The sequence below is a fragment of the Aythya fuligula genome, chromosome 16 (genome assembly GCF_009819795.1).
Source record: "Aythya fuligula isolate bAytFul2 chromosome 16, bAytFul2.pri, whole genome shotgun sequence".
NCBI lineage: Eukaryota > Metazoa > Chordata > Aves > Anseriformes > Anatidae > Aythya > Aythya fuligula.
This window is the reverse complement of record NC_045574.1, coordinates 15,427,185-15,448,413: the sequence shown is the minus strand read 5'-3', so window position 1 is coordinate 15,448,413 and position 21,229 is coordinate 15,427,185. Positions and strand designations below refer to the sequence as shown.

Below are 21,229 nucleotides of genomic sequence, written 5' to 3'. Positions count from 1 at the left end.
GCCAGCTAGGAGGGTGGCTGGCTCCCTGTGAGTGAGTGCGGTAACGGGACTAGAGAAAGCGTGCAGCGGGGAGACCTGCGTGCTCCTCTCCTGTATGTGCAAGATGGAGTTTGCAGAGAGGCAGGATTGCTTCCTGGCTGGGGCAGCAGCTCGGTATGCCAGCAGCAGCGTGCTTCCCAGTGCCTCCCAGTGCCTCCCAGCGCCTCCCAGCGCCTCCCAGTACCACCTGCCCTGCTCGAGCCCCGTACAAGTGCAGGATCTGCACCAGGGGCCCCTTGCCTGTGGGTGTGGTGTGTGCGGGCACCCCAGTCCTGGGGCAGTGGGCAGCTGAGCCGTAAATTCCAGGAAACTCCCCAGGAGGCCGGGGGTGGCGCGAGCCAGCGCCCGCAGCTCCTGCCTGGGGCCAGCAGATGTGTCTGCAGGGACAGGGAGCGGGAGGAAAAGCACAAACCTGTCTTTAAAGACATTTATTTGTTCACAATAAAAACTGTCAGCCAGAGGCAGCCAGACAGGGCAGTTTTTATGAGGCGCAGCCTTACGTTGGAGGGGTTCTTGCCAATTGCTTCTTACACGGAAAGGGAGCGGGTGGTGTGTGTTATCTCAGGACGAGGGGAAGGAAAGAAAAGGAGCTGAGCGTTTACAAGCCTTTGAAATTCTTCAATCAAAGGGAAGCGCGGTTGAAAGCGCTTCTGGAAACATTTTTGGTGTTCCCCTCCACCCCGCAGCCCTGGATGCGGTCTCCGTCCGTTATTTTGGGAGGGCGGCCGGGGAGAGGAAGGCAGATAAAGGAATTGCCGGCGGGGCCGTGTGGATGCGGGGACGCGCATCTGCTTCCTGCGAAGCGGCGTGCTCGGCTCGGCTCGGAGGGCTCGGCTCGGGGAGCTCCCCCGGCCCCTCCTCTCATTCAGGATCTCAGCACCGCCGGGATGGTGATGGTTTTGAAATCCTGCGGCTGACCTTTCCGGCTCTGGAAGCGATCCAAGGGCTGTGTCTCGAAGTACTGTAAAGGTTAGCCAGAAGGGAGAGAGAAAATGTCCTTTCAGCAGCAGGAGTGGGAGAGAGGAATGTAATCTATGCCGCTGGGAAGCCGCTGCCGGGGCTGGCAGGGCTCTCCTGCCCCAGGCGGTGCCTCCCGGGGCGGGCAGGGGCCACCGCAGCCCCTCCGCCAGCCTCCAGCCTGGACGAGCCTCAGCCACCCAGCCGCGGGGTCCTCCCTTTGCCAACACAACCCCCTTCCCTCCAGGGAAGGGCCTTTTCTGCAGCATCGGGCAGCTGGGGGCCATGGGGACTGATGGCACCATCCCCGGCTACCCCCCCGGACGCCCCCCTGCAGCAGATGATTTGGTTTCGGGAAAGTCTGTGATGTTTTACGGAGCCGTTTTAATGGAGCTGCGCCCTGGCCCCAGCTCCCACACGCCGCTCGCTTGCCAGAAACACGCTGGTGTGGATGGAGATTAAAGGGTAAACTCCAGGGCTCAGCCATCCGCTCCTACAGGATGCGAGCTCTTTCTAATTGTCCTCAATTAGAGACAGTGCCATTGCTCAGGCACGTCTTCAGGCAGGAAGCAGAGCTGGGGCGTTCTCCGCTGGGAAAACCACCTACCCCGGGGCTGCTCGCCAGGGCTCGGGGCCGGCAAGTTTCCGTGGGGTGCAGGAGCTGGGGGCCGAGTGGCTTTTAGGAGGGCGTGCGGCCGGGAGATGCTAGAGCTGGGGAAAGGAGGAAAGAAAATAGCTCGGCGCCTTAACCCTTTCCTGCTTGCCCCTAGGATGAGACATCGGTGAGCAGCGAGGACTTTGATATGAACGACTCCACATGGATCTCAGCTGACCAGCACCTGAACTCCAGCCTGAGCCCCAGCCAGGACGAGAGCATGCGCAGCCCGCAGAACCTGCACGGCCAGGAGGACGGTGAGTGCCCGCGGCGGGCGGGAAGAGCTCGGCGCCTCTCGCTCGGGATGTTTTTGTGACTTATTAAACATTAACCAGGCCTTTCTGATCAGGTGTCCCACCTGGAGGATGGATTTCATATCGGCACAGGCTTCGAAGCCTTCCCGTTCACCTCCAGCTTGCATTCAGCCGGGGCCCTCCCCAGCTCCCAGCTGAGGGTCCCAGCTCCTCCAGCGCCGGGTGCTGGGGTTCCCCAGGCGTGGCGAGGAGACCCCCTTAGTCCTCTGCCTGCCACAGGGAGGAGACCAGCCCTTTGTGATGCTGGCTGCAGCTTCCCATGCCTGGGAAGTTGCCCTGTGGGCAGTATGTGTGGTCCCCAGGCAAGAAATGTGTCCTCTGCAGGAGCTGGCCACAATGAGGCTGTGGGGTGGCCGCGGGACGTCACCTCTCTTTGGGCAGGCGCTTGGAAGGGGCTGGAGGTGCTGCACGTGGGATGGGTGGGAGGGAGCCTTTGGCACAAAGTTGTGTTGTGTTTCTTCTGTGAAGCGAACTGGTTTAAAGAAATGCTCGAGTAAATAAGTGGTAGAAGCACGAGCTCAGGTCAGAGTTCATCTCTGTGATGCTTGCACGGGTTCGGTGCTCGGACTGCTCCTCAGCCTGTGCTCTGGAGGTTGAAGCCCTTATCCACGGCTCAGATGCTGCTGGGAGGGCAGAAAGGGATTGGGGGGCAGCCCAGGCTGTGGGGGGGAGCTCTACAAAAGGGGTCTGGAAAACCCCAGGAAGGAAAGGGCTTTCATACCCACGGGTCTCCCTGGGGTGGCTCTGTGTGGCCGGAGGCAGGGTGACCGGGATGCTCTGTCCATGAGTCCGGTGTGCCATGGCACCCAGCTCCTATTGCAAAGCTGCACTTTGGGGAAACTGCTAATTGTAAAACCATCCAGGAGCCTGGCAGCCTCAGTGGGGATGTGAAATTGTCCAGTAATGCACTTCCCTGCCCAGCGAGGCTGTGCCCACAGTGCTGGGAGGGCATTTGGGTGCTCGCACCGCTCCGGGGCCAGGCTGCACACGCAGGGCTCCCATGGCAGAGCCTCGAGCACCCCGGCCTCTCTTACCCGTGGCCTTGACGGGTCTCTCCATATCCCCCAAACTTTGCTGTTCTCCTGCCAGGACATTTCAGGCATGTGGCTTATCCCTCACCGCTGTATTCCCAAGGCTCATTTACAATCTAGAATGACACGGTTTTGAACCCTCTTCTCAACGCTATTATTCACCAGGACAGTAATTTAATAAGGGACGCACGTATTTAGGCAAATCAAAGTATTCTCACTCAAGCTAAATCCTTTCTCTGCCCTCTTAGGAAATGCGTCCAATTTTTCATGCCCTGTGATTTTTCTTCAAAAGCAGGTGTACTCTTTGGGGCCCTTCTTGGCTCCTCCAGTTTCTCTTGTAAGGTTCAGTTGTGAGTGATGAAGGACAAATAGCTCCTTCCTTTTGTGAGGAATGGAAGTGAACTGAAAAAAGGGGAAACCTGGCCCACGGCGCTCCCAGAAGGCGACGCCGTGGCCCAGGCGAGGGAAGTGCCAAGGGGGGACCTGGAGGGCACCAGGCTGGAGGAGAGGAGCACGGCGTGGAGAGGGGGCATCGTGTCGTGAAGGGAAAGGCGAATTACTGGCGGGAGGAAGTGAATGCATGTGAATTAAAATGTTGAGTGCTCTTCAGTTTCCTCTTCTCACGGCCCATGAAAAGTCTTTTAAAGAAGCAAACGTGTTTTCCCGTGTTCGTGCTCATTTATTTGGGCTGTCCACGTGCAAGACTCCCAGGGAAACCAGTGTCAGCAACCAGCGCTTGTAAACTGTCCAAGAGGCACCGCACGGAGGGCACAAGCCGTGGTGGCACCAGGGTCTGTTCAGAGTACTTCGTGCCTGGTCTCCTGCCCCTGAAAATCCTTCTCAGGTTCTGAGCTGCTCCCATCTGCCATCGTGTAATGGGAAGGGTGCCTGGAGTGTGTTTTCTGTGAAAGGCTTCCTGAAGCATAGACTTTTACTGAAGAGTTGCCTGTTTGGACAGCAGCATCATCTGACACCCTTGCTTAAAAAAAAGCCTTGTTTGGAGAACTGAAGCACCGACTTCAGGTCTTCTGGAGGGCTGCAAAGAGCGCACTCTCATATGACACACAAGCACAGCCGCATGAAATCCAGAAAGGCGTGAGAGCAGGAAGCGGCTGTCCCACGCCTTGATACACAGGTATCTGCTAAATCTTCAGAGAGCTAAAGAGCAGCTCGGACAGAAGCCAACGCCTTATTTTGTCTGCGTGCCCAGAAACCTTGGCCCGGTATAACCACGCTGCAAACAGCGTCAGCCTTTGGAACAGCGGGGAGAACAAACAGGAGCTAATGGCTTGGGGAGGTAAGGGATAGCAGAAGACACTGTCGGGAGAGCATCAGCAGCAGAGATGGGGCTCGTGTTGGGACGCGTGGACGTAGGGACACGCCGCAGGGACACGTTGCAGGACGCAGAGATGCACAGCAGGATGCAGGGACACGGTGGGACGCGGGGTCAGACAGCCCTGAGCAGCGCCGCCGGCACAGGCACACACTTGCTCCTTCCATTTTCCTTTGTTACTCATCCTGCGGGCCCCAGCACGGAAAACGTGAAGCTCCCTGCAACATCCCTTCCCCGTAGGATGTTACTCACAGCGTACGTGCCCCGCAGGAAGCCGGTGGATACCCAGAGCTGCAGCAAGATCAACATCAGCTTTTTGCTGCTGGAGCTGAGCCATTGTGCAGGACATCCTGGAGGGACGTGGCCGTGGGAGCCAACACGCTTTGGGAGCAAAACACCCCAAAAGGGGCGGCATTGTGCTCATCCCACACCCATCACCCTCCCCAAAGTCCCGGGCATCGGGCTCTGCACTGCCTGAGCTGGCTTCAGGCATGGGCAGCTGGGGTGGGGAGGCCAGGGGAAGGGGCTGCTCCTCGCCCCTGTCCTTCCTAGTAAGTGGGCTGGCTCCCCAGCACTGGTTCTGCCTCCTTGCAAGCACGGGGCTGCTTTGTGGCACCATCCTGGGACAGATTGCTCTGGGTGAGGTCTCTGCACGCCGTCCTTTGTGCCTGGCAGTGTCCCTGCTGAGCCTGGGCTGCCAGGAGCAGCAGGCGCTAATCCAGACCTTGGAGAAAGGACTTTCTTAACCTGCTTAGCTGCGAAGGCGCACGCTCGGCAGGGCATCCCTTGGGAAGGCTCCTGGGTGCCGGGGACGTCCCCTGGGAGCCCTTCGAGGAGGAGCCACAGGGATGTGCATGTGGGTGTTATTTCTAAATGATGTTCTGGGGAGCAAGGGGGGTTTGTGGCTCCTCAGGACACATGGAGAATGGCAGGGGCAGCACAAACTGTCCCACCTCTTCTGGCACCGCACACGTGCCATGGATCCTGGTCTCAGCACCATCATTTCTCAAGGTGCCTCTGACTCTGCACATCTCCAGGTTTCCTGCGGTACTGACACAGCAGAGAGATTTCTGGGGAGAGGAGTGATCCCCTGGAAAAACGTTCAACCAGAAGCCAGGCAGTGCCTGCACACTGAGCTCAGCCTGCCCCACACCACAGCCACCCCAACGGCTCAACCACAGAGCGCTCGCTGCAGGGATTCAGCAGGCCCTGACCGGATCTGTTTGTGCTTTTCCCAAAGCCAAATTCTCACTTTTCAGGGCTCCGTGATCCAGTGTGGGACTTCACCCTCTTGGAGACCCCAGCTCGGGGCCATCCTCCCCGCTCTGCCCTGCCTGGGCTGTATGAGGCTGGTGGCTCGCTGTGCCCTCACCTCTCCCCAGGTCACCCTCTGTTTATCGGGGGGCTCAGAGGCCCTCTCCAACAGCGGGCACCCTCGTTCCAGCCACTTTTGGAGCCTGAGGAATGCAGCGCTGGTGCTGAGGGACCCCAGCTTCACCCACCCTTGGAGCTGAACAGGGCACAAGGCTCCCTGCGCCTCCCTCCATCTCTTCCCCATCATTTTGTTTATCGCAAACCCAGCACTGCTGAGCTGGGCTCCTCAGATCCTGGAGCTTCCCCCTTGTGCCCCCACCTCCATCCCCAATGAGGGGCAGCAGGGTGACCCCTCAGAACACACCTTAGTTAGTAGGGTGCTCCCAACCCCTCACTGCCACCATCCCGGCAGCAGGGACAAGGCAAATCCACGCCACGAGGCCTCCTGCAGCTGTGGTGCGGGGCAAGATGTCTGTCCCGAGGCCCTGTGCTGTGTCCGCTCCCTCTGGCCATGGGAGACGGCACCGGGGGGCACCGGGGGGTGCCGGGGAGGGGCAGCGGCCTCACAGCGCTGCCTTGTCCGGCCGGGCCCGCCCGCGGCCGCGCTCCGTGCCCAGCCGTGCCAGGTGTCCGGCTCGCCGGGGGCTCCGGGAGGGCGGGCGGGGAGGATGGAGGTTTCGTCTGGGACCTAACGAGGTTTGCATTAACGGAGGAAGACAGGAAATACAGCGTCTGAACTGGATGCTGGCCAGCCCCGCTTCTGCGCATCGCCCGTCGATGTTTCAGTTTTTTTCTTTTTTTTTTTTTGTGCGTCTTGGAGGAAATCGGCCGGGCAGGACCTGGAGAAAGCAGACGTCCCCTCCGGCCTCCCAGCACCCTGCCCTTGGGTGCCGAGGCCCTGGAACGCCGCCCGCTTGTGCCTGATGAAAGCTGTGCTCCTGCCCAGCAGTGGCCCCCCGCGAGGCCCCCTTTCCCACTCCGTCTCTCTAATTTGTATTAAGTATCCCTTCCTCGCAGGCTTTCCTCCTCCCCTTCTTCCCCCTTCTCGTCTCTTTTGTGAGTGAATAATTTATGGCACTTTTCATCTTCCTGGCTGTTGTTACAGTCAGACGTCTGTGGGATGCTTTGAACACTTTTGACAGTCGTTTGCAGGCTGGATGCGAAGCTCCAGCCCGTGCGGGTGACACGGCGCTGGGCACGGCTGGCACTGGGCACGGCCAGCAAAGGACACGGCCACCTCTGCCACCACCATGGGCATGGGCGGGCACGGCCAGGGCAGTGCGGGGAGCAGGGGGCTCCCCGGGACCCCAGAGCTCCCAGTGCTGGCCATGGGTGGGAGGGCAGGGGCTGAGCCCCCCGTCCCAGTCCCGGTCCCGGTTGGGGGCTCGGTGGCCCCTGCCCCGCCGTGGCGGTGCGGGGCTGCGGCGAGGTTTCCGTGGGCCGCTGGCTCTTACATAAGCTCATTGTTTTCCAAGTCAAAAGAGGTTTTGTCTTCGCTCTGGAGATGTGACAGGAGGAGGAACAATTTGCCCCATTCATCTTTAATTCTGCCTTTGGACAGCGGCGCGGTGGCCCTCGCTGACATAGACGTTAAACCCAACCACTTCCCTGCCGTAAAATCTCCCGGGGAGCAGGTGTTGGAAATCTCCCCTTCCCCTCCTGATCTCTGCAAATCCAGTGTCACAGAAATCAAGGATAATCCAGAAGCCTCTTCAAAATGAAAACGCTGAGCCCTGATTAATTCATTTAATAAGTGACTGATCCCCTCCTCCCCCATCACCGCTACCCAAGAAGCCATTTTGCTTCTCCGCTTCCCTGGGATTGGCGCAGCCGGGGAGGGACGGAGGCCACAATAGACCCGGCGCTGCCTCCCCGCTCCGCAGCCGCCGCTCGCCCTCACCCCTCGCCGTGCAGGAGCTGCCGTGGCCGAGGCAGAAAGGAGCGGGGATCCCGTGCCGAGGGTGCTCCCAGCCCGGCCCCTGCGCCCGGCCACGCGCGCCCGGCTTTCAGGGGCTCCTTCGCCTCCAGCCCCCTGCCCGCGGAGCCCCCCAGCTCCGGAGGTTCGATAGGGGAGTGAAATATTTCGCTTCCCCGACTGAAAGATCAAACCAGCTCGAAGTGACATTGTTTTTACAGTTCCATCTGCTTCAATTAGGTCGTGGGGGTGGAGCAGAGGGGCTTCCAATTATCCTCATTAGAGGGGCTCCTCGCTCAGCCAAACTCCAGCCGCGAGCAGAGAGCTCACGAGACTCGTGCTGGTTGATAATGAATATATTCATGGCTGCACAGCCTGGCTTTGCTCTCCTGCTGCTCGCGGAGCCCTGCTATTTATCTGTGTGTTTTGGGCGCGCTCTGGGAGTTTGCAGAAAAGCTCCCGAATCGCAGAAGTTTGGTGCGCGCGTCTCAGCAGTGGTGTCTGGGAGCGCAGCCCTCCCTCACCTCTGCTCGTGGTCCTGCGGATGCCACGTCCCTGGTGGAGGGTGCGTGGGGCCAGGCTTGGGACCAGGCTCTCCAACAGCATCCCCTGTGGCCTAGGGAGCCCTAGGTCTGGTCCTAGCACCGGGGGGGGGTCCGGATCTGGCCCCCCAGGGCAGCACTCGCTGCTGGCCATGGGCTGGAGCTGCCCTGGTGCTCCCTCCCGAGGGCTTCCCCGTTTTTAAGCTGGCTGAAGCCATTCCCGTTCTGATCCGAGGTCCTCGGCAATCTGGATTTGCAGCCGTTTCTCTGCCCACAAGACTGAGATTAATCCACCGCTCTACCAACAGAGCTTCTGGGAGAGCACAGCCCATAAAAGTGAAGAATTAAGAAAATTATCTGTAGCTCGTGGGTTTACAGACCTCGCTATTTACATCCATTCATCCTCGGTTTAAACGAAATTGTTCTTGCAGTAGGTGCTGGTCCCTTATGTTCGATTCCCATTTCATTTCCATATTCCACCTGAACAGGCTCCCGAACACCACTTCGTGTTTGCTTTCGGTATTTTTTTTTTGTCTGTAGCAAAGCCAAGGTTTGTAAATGCGGTGGGACCGGCTGGAAACCTGGTCTGCAGCTGCTGTGCGTGTGTTGTGCTGCACAAAGGCAACCCAGAGACATTGGAAGCCGGGGGGGCCGTGCCTCCCCCTGCACCCTGCCCGGGGGTCTCTGTGCCGGGTGCTGTGCCGGGGGCTGCATGCCACCCCGGGGAGCTGACGGGAGGTCCCTGCCGTGGGTGCTGATGGTGTTGTTGCTGTGGCTGTGCCCGGGCTGGTGATGGGGCCTGGTGTGCAGCTCGTGCCTCCGCACACAGCAATAATGCTCCTTAATCCCCCCGAGAGGCATCGCAGGATGAGGCCGGAGCCTCCCTCTGAGCCCTGTCTGCATGTTTTAATTCGGGGATGTTTTAATTCGGGGGCTTGCAGGGGATGGAGCAGTCTGGGAGCAGGGAGCGCTCGTGCCTGTGCTGGGGCGGTTCGGGACACGCAGGGCCCTGGCCGGCCCCCACGGTCTGTTCGGATGCCTGAGCGTCCTCAAGTCTGTTTATTTTAAGGGATACAAAGTCCTGCGCTGCTGCAGCCTCCGCAGGGGTCACAGGAAAGTTCGCTGCAGCCTCTCATTAAAGTTCCCTGCAGATGCTGGCCGGGGTTTGGGGAAAGAAGGAGGAGGAGGAGGTGGTGGCAGCGGCCGGGCACCGTCCCTCTGCCCTGCGCCCGCACACCTTTGGACTCTGCACCCATGTGCGGGCAGCTGGCGGCACGGGGACAGGGTGACCCCACAGCCTGACCCTGGGGCTGGGGACCAGGGACCAGGGGCTGGGGATCAGGGACCGGGGACCGGGGCCCAGGGACCGCCATCTGCTTGTCACCGGCTGCAGCTTCTTTGTTCGCAGCTCGGCGCACACTTGCACAGGAAGCGGCTCCCCACGTGCTTCGCCCTTTCCCTCTCGCGGAGGCACCTAATGAAATAAAGGATTTACTGCAGCGAGGGGGAGGGCAGGGGCAGGGGCTGAGCGGGGTTTGACAACGTTGTCCCTGGCCTGGGGTCGGGCTCCTTGGTGGGCGTGGGGCCGCTGGCAGCACAGGGGATGGGGACGGGAACGGGGACAGGGATGGGGACGGGGATGGGGATGGGGATGGGCTCTGCTGCAGCCAGGCAGAGCAGCACAAACATGGGAGGCTGGGGACAGCCAAAAACCCGAGTGTGTGAACGGACAGAGGAAGAGAAAGCAGGTTTGGGGCAGGGGAGGGTGCGTGGTGCTGCCAGGGCTAAGCCCGTGGGGTGCGGCGAGGGCGATGCTTTGCATGGGCAATGGGGCACTGTGGGGAGGCCGCGGCTGCCAGCAGAGCTTTGCATTTGGAAAAGCAGCAGCAGGAAGAGGGAGGGCAGGGAGGGGCGGTTGTGGCCGCCCTGGTGGCCCTGGGGATGGGGCTGAGCCCAGGAGGGGCACGGCACAGGGGGACGAGAGAGCCCGAAGGGGGCTGAGGGCGGTGTGTGACTGGTGCTGGGGGCACGGGGACGTGGGCAGGAAGGAGATCTTGAGGAGAAGCCTCGCCAAGGGGTCTGCAGCCTGTTCACAAAGCTCCCACAGCTGCTTGCAGGCTGCACGAGCCCGCTTTTACCTCCCCAGATGATCCTGTGCTCACACGAGGGGCAGGTCCCCAGGTGCTGGAGTTCATCTCCTCCCTCCCGCGCCGGGTCCCAAACCGTGCCAGGTGCACCCCTTGTGAAAGCCCTCGGAGGCGAGGGACCCAGGCGGGGAGAGGAAATGCCCCTTTCTCCTCCCTGCAATGCAAACAGAAACCTAAAAGGACCAAATTCCAAAGTTCTTATTCAAGCCTGGGCGCCACGGCCCCAGGCAGGGGTGCGGACGGTGGGACTGACACCTCCAGAGGGACAGGGGGACAGGGGGACAGCTGGCTGGCTGCGGTGCAGAGGGTGCAGGGAACGACAGGAATGAGGTGGCGGAGCCATAAAGCGATGGCCCTACAGCCTCCACCTGCTGCCTGTGAGATCCCAGAGCCGGCTGTGCCCCGTCTGTCCCTGAGCACCTCGCAGCAAGGCCAGGCCTCTCCGAGCGGCACCGCGGCCGTGCTGTACGTCCAGCCGGGCTGGGGGGGGAATCATTTGGGGGGCCGGGGCTGCCACCTCAGGGCTGTGGCCCCAGGACATCCCCGGGGTGACCGTGCGTCTGTCCTTGCAGATGACTCCTCGTCAGAGAGCTGCAGCGGGAATGGCTCCTCCACCCTGAACCCCTCCACCTCCAGCAGCACGCAGGGCGACAGCGCCTTCCCCGAAATGAACGGCAATGGCACCGCGGCCCCCATGGACTTCACCGCCTCGGCCGACGACCAGCCCATCAACCTCTGCGACAAGCTGACCCCTGCCCACGTCACCCCCTCCTACCAGTCGGACAGCTGCAGCACCGACGGGCTGCGCAGCAGGGTCAAGTACGCGGTGAAGACCACGGCAGAGGTACGGGGCCGGGCTGGGCTGCGCGGTCCCGATCCACGGGGCACGGCACGCGGGGAGCGAGCGCACGTGGTGCTCGCGGGCTGGGCTGCGAGGGGGAGGCTGGGACATAAGGAAGGGGAACAGCAACATCAGGACAAGGAAAGGGCTTCTGAGCTGCCCATCCCATGGCTCTGCCTGTGGGGTGGTGCGGGGTGCCCACGGTAACCCCCGTCTCCTCGCAGTCCCCGCCGTACAGCTCCGGCAGCTACGACTCCATCAAGACCGAAGTCAGCGGCTGCCCCGAGGACCTGACCGTCGGCAGGGCCCCCACGGCCGATGAGGATGACGACGACCACGATGACCACGAGGACAACGATAAGATAAATGACTCGGAAGGGATGGACCCGGAGAGGCTAAAGGCCTTCAACGTAAGGACGGCACCGCGGGGACGGGGTTGGGCTTAGCGAGCCCGCCGTGCGCCGGTTCGGCGTTCCCACCTCGTGTCTCTGTGCTCTGCAGATGTTCGTGCGCCTCTTCGTGGACGAGAACCTGGACCGGATGGTTCCCATCTCCAAGCAGCCCAAAGAGAAGATCCAGGCCATCATCGAGTCCTGCAGCCGGCAGTTCCCAGAGTTCCAGGAGCGGGCTCGCAAGCGCATCCGCACGTACCTCAAGTCCTGCCGCCGCATGAAGAAGAACGGCATGGAGATGGTGAGCGGCCGCCCCTCTCCCACCTTGCCGTGGGGGCCTGGCAGCAGGGCCTGAGCAGGGCTCTCCCCTTGTGTCTCCTCAGACCCGGCCCACGCCGCCGCACCTGACCTCAGCCATGGCCGAGAACATCCTGGCCGCCGCCTGCGAGAGCGAGACGCGGAAAGCAGCCAAGAGGATGCGGCTGGAGATCTACCAGACCTCCCAGGTACCGCGCTCGCGGCAGGAAGGCTGCAAAACGGGGCAGGAGGGGAGAGCGGGAGGACTCGGAGCGAGTTGGCGAAGCGTTTTCAAAAGCCTTCCTCAAAGTCATGGGGCTGCAGGGTGGGGAGATGGGGAGGGGGAGCCCTGCTTGGTCCCGGCCATGCGTCGGCCCTCGCGGCCTCGCTGCAGCCAGCCTCTGCTTCCCTGTGCAGGACGAGCCGATCGCCCTAGACAAGCAGCACTCCAGAGACTCCACAGCCATCACCCACTCCTCCTATTCACTGCCAGCCTCGTCCTACTCCCAAGACCCCGTCTACATCAATGGAAGCCTGAACTACAGCTACCGTGGCTACGGGTCCCTGGGAGGCAGCCTGCAGCCACCCGCGCCGCTCCAGACAGGGAACCACAGTAACGGTGAGTGGCCCCCGGCCCCCCCAGCACCCAGCCCCGCTCCCGCAGAGCCTCTCCAAAAATCCCCTCTGCCTTGGCAGGGCTCTGCCCCACGGTTCAGCTCACCTCGTTAGCAAGCTGTTAATTGTTGACCTGAACTTGGAAGGACAGTCTAGGTGGAACTGGTGGAGTGAAGGAGTGTCACTTAAAAAAAAAGAGAATCTGTAGCAGCTATTAATAATTAACAGAGCGAGTGCCTATCACCGCCCTGATCTCATGGCTGGTATGAGCCATTCCCTCCCCAGCCTTCATCGCCTGCTCTCGGGGATGGGGCCGGGGCCGGTGCAGTTTGGGGCACAGCTCAGGATGGCGAGGGGCTGCCTGGCAAAAGCAGCTGGGGAAACAGAACGGATGCTGCAGGGCGAGAAAGCCGTAGGAGAAAGCAGGCGAGGCATGTGGGGCCGGCTTAGCCGTGAGCAAGTGAGCGGAGCGGAGCAGCCTGGGCTGGAGGAGGGCATGTGGGGGAGCACGATGGGAACAGGAACGGGCAAAACGAAGCTCCCCGGGCAGCAGCCCTTTGGCTTTGCTCGCCCCTCGGCCTGTCATATGGCCCCATGGCCACGAGCAGCCCTGCTGGACACCTCAGGGGGTCCCTCCTGGCCCTGCTCTGCCTTCACCCACCCCGTGCACCCCGGCTTCCTGCCCCTGCCCTCCCTGGTGGAGGGAGGATTTGAAGGGATGTGATTTCCGGAGTCCTGAGAGATGCCTGTCTGGGATTAACTCTTATCATCCCTTCCTAATGCTTCTTAACCCTGAATAAAGATCCCACCCTGGCCTCCAGCTGCTGAGACCTAATCCTTGTGGCTGCCGTGGAGGCAGCTCTGGGCCCCCTCCAGCCCAGCACGCACAGCCCTGGCCCCGCCGCCCTCCTCGTGCTGGGCACAGACACCGAGTGGGCCCTGGGCAGGAGACAGCAAACAGCTGCAGCCACATCCCACTGAGAGCCCCAGCAGGAGCAAACAGGCTCTGTTTATAGCAGACATCAGCAAATTTGCTTCTTTTTAATGGATTTTTAAACCTCTGCTTCCCAATTTTTTTTTTCCTTTGCTCAGGCGCTTGCCCAGCGCCGTGCGAGCACGCTGCCCTGGCACGGGGCAGGATGGAGCCCGCAGGGGGCTGCTGCCCCCAGGCTGCCTCCTCCCTCCATCCCCTACCGAAGGCGAGTCTTGCTCAAACCCACTCCCAGTGTTTTGCAGGACTCCATTTCATTGATGGACTAAGCCAGGGACACGTACAGCCCAGTGAGCGCACCCAGCCCTCCCCACGCCGTGTGTCCGGGCAGCCCGAGCCAGCAGCCTGTGCAGCGCCTCTTGGCCAGTGCCCCCGGGCTCCCGTGGGCTGCAGTTACCCAACAATAAAACAGGGAAACGCACCCTGGGCAGGATGTGACTTGTCACGTGCAGGGGAAAAAGCAGAGACTGGAGGATGGGTTTGAGCAGGGGCAGGGACGTCCCTGGCAGGCAGTTTGGCAGCGCAGGTTCGGCGCCTGGCAGCTCGGGGCTGGCAGGCGGCGGTCACGAACTTCCAGCAGAGCAGATGAGGCAGACTGCAGGAAGTGATTTTTGTAATGTTGACTCAAAAGTCCCTTCCCTCGCAGCTCGTGGCCGCTTACCCGTGCTCGGCTCCGAGCGCAGCGCTGCAGCACGGGGTCCGGCTGGGGACCTGCTGCCTCGTCCTGAGCTTCCCTCTTGCTTCTCCTTGGCAGGTCCGACTGATCTCAGCATGAAAGGGGGGGCCTCCAGCACGGCCCCGTCCAACAGCACCAGCAGGGGAATGCAGGCCGCCCAGCTCAGCCCCACGGAGATCAGCGCGGTGCGGCAGCTGATCGCCGGCTACCGGGAGTCCGCGGCGTTTCTGCTCCGATCTGCAGATGAACTGGAAAACCTCATTTTACAGCAGAACTGACTCCTCGTGTCTGCGTCGCTCCTCTGTCAAGAAGACAATTTATACCTGCTAGAAAGAGGCTCCCAGCAGTGTCCTGCTCAGGACCACCATCGTCCTCCCGTGAAGCAGTGGGTACATGTAGTTTTAGAAGGTGGAACCCAAAAGACCTGTTTTCTTTTACACTCCAAGCACCTGGGACTTCAGGCACAAGGACACATTTTTGAACCGTACCACCACACGTGCGTCCAGCTGACCAGAAGCCAAACCTGCGGCTTGGAAGGATGTGGGACTTTCAAGGGCAGAAGGGAGCCTGGGGAGGTTTGGGGCTGCAGATGTATTTAGAATAACCTTTGTGGACCCAAATGTTAGAATCCCGTCCCCAGATAATTTCCAAGTCTTAGGTGAGCTGAATCACATATTTATTGAGAAATGGACCCTCCTCACCCCTTAGTAATTTATTTTTCTGAAAATGGATTCTTTTGAGTTTGTACAGATTGCCAGTTTTTTTTGTCTGTCTGATCGGAAGGAGTTTATTCCTGTGAAATAACACATTCCATATCACTACACTACTAATTTCCAGGCAGCTATGCCTGTTTCTCTGGGGAGCCCTTGTCCCACAGGGTGCGAGTTCGCCATCCAGCCCTCGCGCCTGTAGGTTGCTCAGCCCCCGGTAAGCGCAGGTGGAAGCTGACCAACGGAGGGAGCGTCCTGCTTAGACCTTGGCGCTAAGCAGCCCCGTGTAGCAGCAGCAGTGGGGGCTCAGATCTCCTGCAGAGACTCGGCAAGCTCAGCAGACCGGCTAGAAGGACGTCTGGCGCTCCTTTAAGTCACTGCAGATCAGAGAAGGAAGGAAGGAAGCACCTGAGAAACACTGTCTCGCGTTCACCATCTGTATTCTACCTCACACTCCATTGTGGGCTTTTTCCAGGACTCCCGAGCTGGCTCTGTGACTGTAAGCGTGGCAGACAAGCGGACAGGACAGCACGGAGGAGCCCGGGACCAAACCAGCAGCCAAGGACCGCCGGCGCCGCGCTCCGTCCCGCCGGGGTGCCGCCGCTGGCCCAGCGCGCGCCGACCACGCTCGCGCCGCGCTCCTCGGCGAGGGAGGCTGTGCTCAAAAGTCTGTGTGAAACCGACACTGGGGGTTGCAACAAGAGAATAAACTATTTAGAAACCACGCACGGGTGTAATAAAGGCTAGCGCGGACTCTCTGCGCGAAAGCAAGCTCCGCCAGCGAGCGGCTCGCTCCTTCCCAGAAGACGTTCGGGCACCGCTCAGCAGCAGACCTGACAAAAAAGCCCTCCAGGGCCCAGGATCCTCCCCCCCTCCCTGGCCACAGTCCTGGAACAAGCCCACAATTCCCAAAGTGTGGAAAAAAAAAAAAAACAAACAAAAAAACATAGTCTGGTCACCATCCTGCCCCGTTACCGTCCCTCTCCCCCAATAATGCACTTCGTTTTGCTCAGTGCAATACCTACTACCAGTGCTGCTAAAACCAGGGACTTCGCTCAGGCACTAGGATGCTGAGCAGAGCCAAGCAATGCAAGGCGCTCTGTAGCCATATAGAGCAGCAAGAAGTGCTGCCTGACACCGCCAATTCTTCTCGCCGCCTCCCTCCCAGTGCTGGCGTGGCTCCTCCCGGCCCTGCTCAAGGGCAGGAATTGTCACCACGAGATCGATTTGATAAGTACAAAACCATATATAGCTCATTTTGACCAGAGATACTCTCTCTCCTTGGAGCCAGCTTCTTTTTCTTTTCTTTTTTTTTTTTTTTTTTTCCCCTCTTTTTTTCCTCTCTTTTTAGGCCGCTTTGAGCCTGAGGATGAGGGCTGCTGCTCTGCGGAGGGCGCGGGCAGGAGCTGCAGAGAGCCCTGCTGGCGCGGCCCGGGGCTGTTACAGGTAGCAGAGGCCGGTCCCCCACCAGGAGTGGACCCGGGCAGCTCGTTCAGTAGCCTTCGTAGCCAACTGAACGCCCAACACACTGGAAGAAAAACAAAAACCTAGACCCAGTTCTTAGTTTCAGTACAGAAAAAGCCACCGGCTTTTGAGGACAGGCTTGCCTGGCCCGGCATCAGAAGGGATGAGGCGCTGCATTGACTGTTTTCCCCAAACCTTAAACTTCCCCTGACATTTGGAGAAAAGGGACGGAGCTCCCGGCCGCCCCGCGCAGCCCGAGCGTCCCTGTAGAGGTAAGGTGGAGGCCTGCTGGTGCCGTGCTGGTGTGGGAACGGGGAGCATCGTGTCCGCTCGGAGCACCCCGGGTTGGGGCCGGGCTCCCCCCGGCCCGGCAGGCAGGGGAGCGGGGCTGGGGTCCGCAGCAGGACCCCGGCCCCGGCGGCCGCAAGCGAGCCAGGTTCCAGACTCAATGCTTTCCCCAGCACTTCACAAGCCTGCTTGGTTTGTCCACTGCATCCTCCCATACTTGGAATTTATGTAAATATTTATTTTTGTGTGGATACCATGAAGTAACAAACCTTTTACAAAATATGTAACCGCAGCCATTTGTGAAAGTCTTAATGTTAAAGAAAGAGAGGCAGAGACAATCGCTGTCCCAGAATTCTCTCTCTCTACGATTATAACCCAATTGGTGCCTCTGCTCCCGTAAGAGGCCCCGAAGAACATTTAGCCATAGGTTTGCCATCCAGTTCACCGAAAAAGAGGTTACCCAGGGGCTTATGAACAGATTGACATCAGCTACAGTTTGTTTAAAGTTTTATTTATACAAGTTTTAGCTGTCTTGACCAGATCACCTTTGAACTTGTCTTAGCATGTATTAAAGTTTAGTAGCTCTTACACTTTTTTAAACTGCTGGTAGAACACAGATGAGACTCATGTTTGCATAGGAAGGATGTTAAACAGTCTACCCTGTCACAACAACTGATGTTCATAACTTGCAGCTGAATGGTACAGACTCAGATTTCCAAAGCCCTGGTGACAGCCACATCTGTGACAAGTTATGAAACAAACGAGATCGACTACGAATTTCTCTGTCAGGGATTTTTTTTTTTTCTTCTCATTTTATTTTTTTGCGAGCCACAGCTTTATGGTTTCTTTGGAGCAAGCTCCGCAGACATCTCAGTGCTCTTTACCTGATCTGCACCCAGCTGTGGCTCCTCTGCGGGCCAGGACTGTTTCGCAGCCACGTTCCTGTGCTCTCCCCAGGCAGGAAGGGGTCAGGATCTAGTCTAGGTTCTCAACAAGGAGTGAGCAGGAGCAGAATACAACAGCTTTCCAGATTTTCTGAGAGGTGAAAGGAGAATGCTGGGTTAGCAAATGGTCTGGATGTTTTTTTTGTTTAAGAAAAGCTAATCACGGATCGAGAAAATAGGCTTTTTTTTTTGGTGTTTTATTATTATTTTTTTTAAATACAACCATCCTGCCCTGGATGTGCGGTTCCCATGACGGTGTTTCTACATGGGAGAGCGTTCCCGGGATTCCGAGCAGATGTAACTCGTACCTCCCCGATCCAAAGGGCCACTTCCCTCCCACGGGTGGCTGTCGGATTTAGTACCAGTTCATTACAAAAATGCTGCTTTGAACTCAGAGGGTTAATATACTTTTGATTTGTAATTTTTTGTAAAACTTTTTACAAGGTAGCATAGTATTTCACCAGAATACCAACTACAATCCGTCCATGGTCTGATTTTTATATAATTTAGTGGTGCTTTAGAAACTTTTGTTTGGTTGTTTCGGAGCTGTACAGCTCAGTTCTTCGCCTGTATCTACCTAAGACCAATGTGAACCTTTGTATTTTTGCTCCTAATTTTGGACTCAGTGAAAGTGTACTGTTTACATGTACAGAACTCCCGGCCCCTGTGTGTTCTGCAAGACCTGCTGTTGAAGAGGAAGCTGCACCTCACCCGGTTCGTCTGCTTAACAAAGCCACAGACTCACTCACCCTCATTGACACACGTCCCTACCTTAAGGAAGACCCCACAGAATCGAAACGCCCTTTAAACAGCTTTGGGTTTTGCACAAGATATTATCACTTTTTTTTTTTTTTTTTCCTGTGGCCAATTTAAAGATTGGCTGCGCTTCAAAATGAGAATTAATCTGAAGTTCAGTTCACTAAATAACCAGACCTCCAAACACAAATGGCACGGTCCTGCTATTTCACCATCTTCCTTCTGACATTGGAGGCACAAAGGTGAAAGCTGCCCAGCTCAATTTAGGGTCCAAACAATGGAGAAGCGCAATCGAGCCAACTGGGGGCTTGTGAGGAAGCAGGGGGGGGAAAACACTCATCGGCATAATTGGAAACATACTTTAACTAACATGGTTAAATCGCCCGAGATGTTAATTTCAGATTAAAATGGTAGGAGAGCGTTCCCTCGGGAGACGGAGGGGCTCCAAAACGAAGCAGAAGATGGCTCTTCGGAAAGTCAGCGCTTTCCAGAGGGGCCAGAGAGAAAGCATATGGCACTTAATCCAGCTTTTAAGGTGACACTTTATTGCTTAATCAATTGATTCATTTCAAAATGATATTTTTGCAGATAGGCACCTATGCAACTTAATGTGGCTCTTAAGCAGATGAGCACTTCCTCCTCAACGAGCTTGATAAGAGTTATTTGTGTTATATACTGTGGATTTTTCCAGTAAATGTGGCTTAATATTTTAATTCTTAGAATGTGTGTCTATTATATATGTGATGCAACTTAATTCTGTTCTGTTGGTGGAATGATTAGCACAGGCCAACTCCCTGTTCCCCTCACTTAACAAAGACCAATGAGCTGTTAATCAAGCTGTTATCTCCATGGTATTACTTGCTAAATGCACTGATTTCATAAGTATGTGGAATCCTTTTTTTCTTTTGAATCTGTATATCATATATAAGACTGAATCTACTTAATAAACACTGTATAACAAAAAGGGCTCTCTCCTCAAAATCAACCCCAGCGGGGGCTGCTGGCTCCCCGCTGCGCCCCGCGCCATCGCCAGCCGCGTCTGCTCAGCGCAGCACAGGCGGAGCCCAGCCCCAGCCCCGCAGCGCGCGAGAGGTCAGTGTCATTCGCCACCAAAACGGCTTCTAAATTTAGGTCTTTTTTAAAAAAAAATTTACCATGCAGTTATTTTGACATAAGCTGTGCTTTCCATTCCGTAACAGACAGGTGCAGTTACCGTAGAGAGCAGCGTTAGCACTCACAGGCGGGGATAGTCACGGATTAATGCTTAATTTATATTTTGACAAAATTAATTTTGTGAAGTGTCTGTTTTTTGTGGAAATATGGAGTTTTCATTGAAGTTTGTGGAAAGTTCTCCCTCTCCTCATGGAAAATACTGATTTTTCGTTATCAGCTTTATTCATTAAGTATAATAAATCTTTGCATCCATAAAATGTCTATCTCAAAGCGCTATGTAGATAAAATCTCCTGACCGGGCTCAGTGACTGGCTGAGTCAGGAGGGCCGAGGAAAGATGAGTCAAATCCGGTCACAGCTTTGGTGGAAATATCCCATTTTGACGTACGCCCTTACCTGTGATGCAGAACGGGCAGGACCTTCCCAGGGATTTGCTGCTGAAGCCTTGAGCGAGCAGCCAAAGGGTGCCCTGAACATTTGCACTCGTCAATAGTCAGCTGGGACAGCGCATCCCAAAACGGGCCCTGCGCGTTAATTGCTGTTAACACACGTGTCTGTGTGCACACACAGCTACTGCAGGTAATGCATGTCCCAGCACTTCCAGAACACCATTCAGTTTTAACACACAGCAAGCCACTGGGGAAGCTTTGTTCCCAAAGTGAAAACCAAGCAAGGGAGGTGCTGCTGCAAGTCATGGACAGCAGCAGCAGCAGCAGTCGCGTGGCCGTGCAGAGCCCTTCCCCTACCTCTGGAAATTCCTGCTGCTGCTTCTGCAGCTCTGCCACAGAGAGCCTTGGCTGGGCTGTCCACTGCTCCACGGCACTGCAAAGCGGGATGCAAACAGCGGGCAGGAGATTGCCTTTGGAAGAGGAAATCGGTTATTTAGTAGATAAATGTCATGGAGGAAAAAAAAAATATTTATATTTGTTCTGTGTGAAATTCAGCCATTAATAACAGTTTTACTTTGAAGCCTCCGAGCTCCTCTGTTCTGCAGATAACTAATCCTGACATCACCCTTCACCACACCAATGAAAGACAACTGCTGATTTCAATTATTTAACAATTTTAAAGCTCCCTTAAGTAACAACGAAGTTTTTGCATTCCTTGGTTTTAGCTTATTTAAATTACCTGGGTATGTTTAAAGGCACCCATGTTTGCAGACAGGCTGCCAGTCAGGGCACCACCAGCACACAACCCTAAGCCACAGCCCACTCTTCTCCTTCCCAAGTCCCCTTTTCTCCCTGCCAAGCTGGTGCCAAAGCAGCTGCTGCCCCAGCCCACGGCTCCCCTCGTGAACAGGACCCCAGAGCAGCAGCAGCTGATGTTCAGCCAGCTGAGGTCAGGGGGTTTCCATGAGCCAGCTGCCTCTGCCGAAAGACTGCAGCGAGGACTGATGGCTACATGGAGACATCTCAGCTCCAAAAGCGAGGGATTCAGAGCTTTAACCTCCTCCTGTGCTTGGGACAGAGCTTCTCTTTGCACTCAAATGGAGCAAACATTCAGCTTTTGGTTTTGCTCCCCCCCTTTCATTCCTATCACTATTTTTAAAGCAAGCAGCCCAAGGAATGTGGGCTCTGTTACCACCACGCTCGTGCACGCAAACAGCCCAGAATTAATTACGTGGTGGAGCTGAGAGCAGAGCACGGCCACGGCTGTTTTGCAGCACGACAGAGCCTCGTTACACGCTGCACTGCTGCACAGATCCGAGCACCCCCAGCAGCCCCACCGCCCGCTGCATGAGATCGCCACCTGCCTTGGGAGGATCCACGCAGTGAGAGCAGAAGCGAGGCACGTAACGGGATCTTTCGTGTTATTCTTTTTAAAAATGCTTCCTAC

At 57.3% G+C, this 21,229-nt stretch overlaps 1 protein-coding gene across 5 annotated transcripts in view; it reads left to right on the top strand.

The window, feature by feature from the left end:
- The window catches only part of NOL4L (nucleolar protein 4 like), a 54,765-nt gene extending 39,063 nt beyond the window's left edge, over positions 1 to 15,702 (top strand). For 4 of the 5 annotated variants that reach the window (XM_032198393.1, XM_032198398.1, XM_032198394.1 and 1 more), the window contains 7 exons: positions 1,767 to 1,908; positions 10,820 to 11,091; positions 11,313 to 11,498; positions 11,590 to 11,781; positions 11,864 to 11,986; positions 12,195 to 12,396; positions 14,138 to 15,702. In XM_032198393.1, the coding sequence (XP_032054284.1) occupies positions 1,767 to 1,908; positions 10,820 to 11,091; positions 11,313 to 11,498; positions 11,590 to 11,781; positions 11,864 to 11,986; positions 12,195 to 12,396; positions 14,138 to 14,337 (1,317 nt within the window). In that variant the 3' untranslated portion in view covers positions 14,338 to 15,702. Of the gene's footprint in view, positions 1 to 1,419; positions 1,462 to 1,766; positions 1,909 to 10,819; positions 11,092 to 11,312; positions 11,499 to 11,589; positions 11,782 to 11,863; positions 11,987 to 12,194; positions 12,397 to 14,137 lie in introns of those variants that run through there. The other variant, XM_032198395.1, reaches the window with a different exon arrangement.
- Positions 15,703 to 21,229: the final 5,527 nt, after the last annotated feature.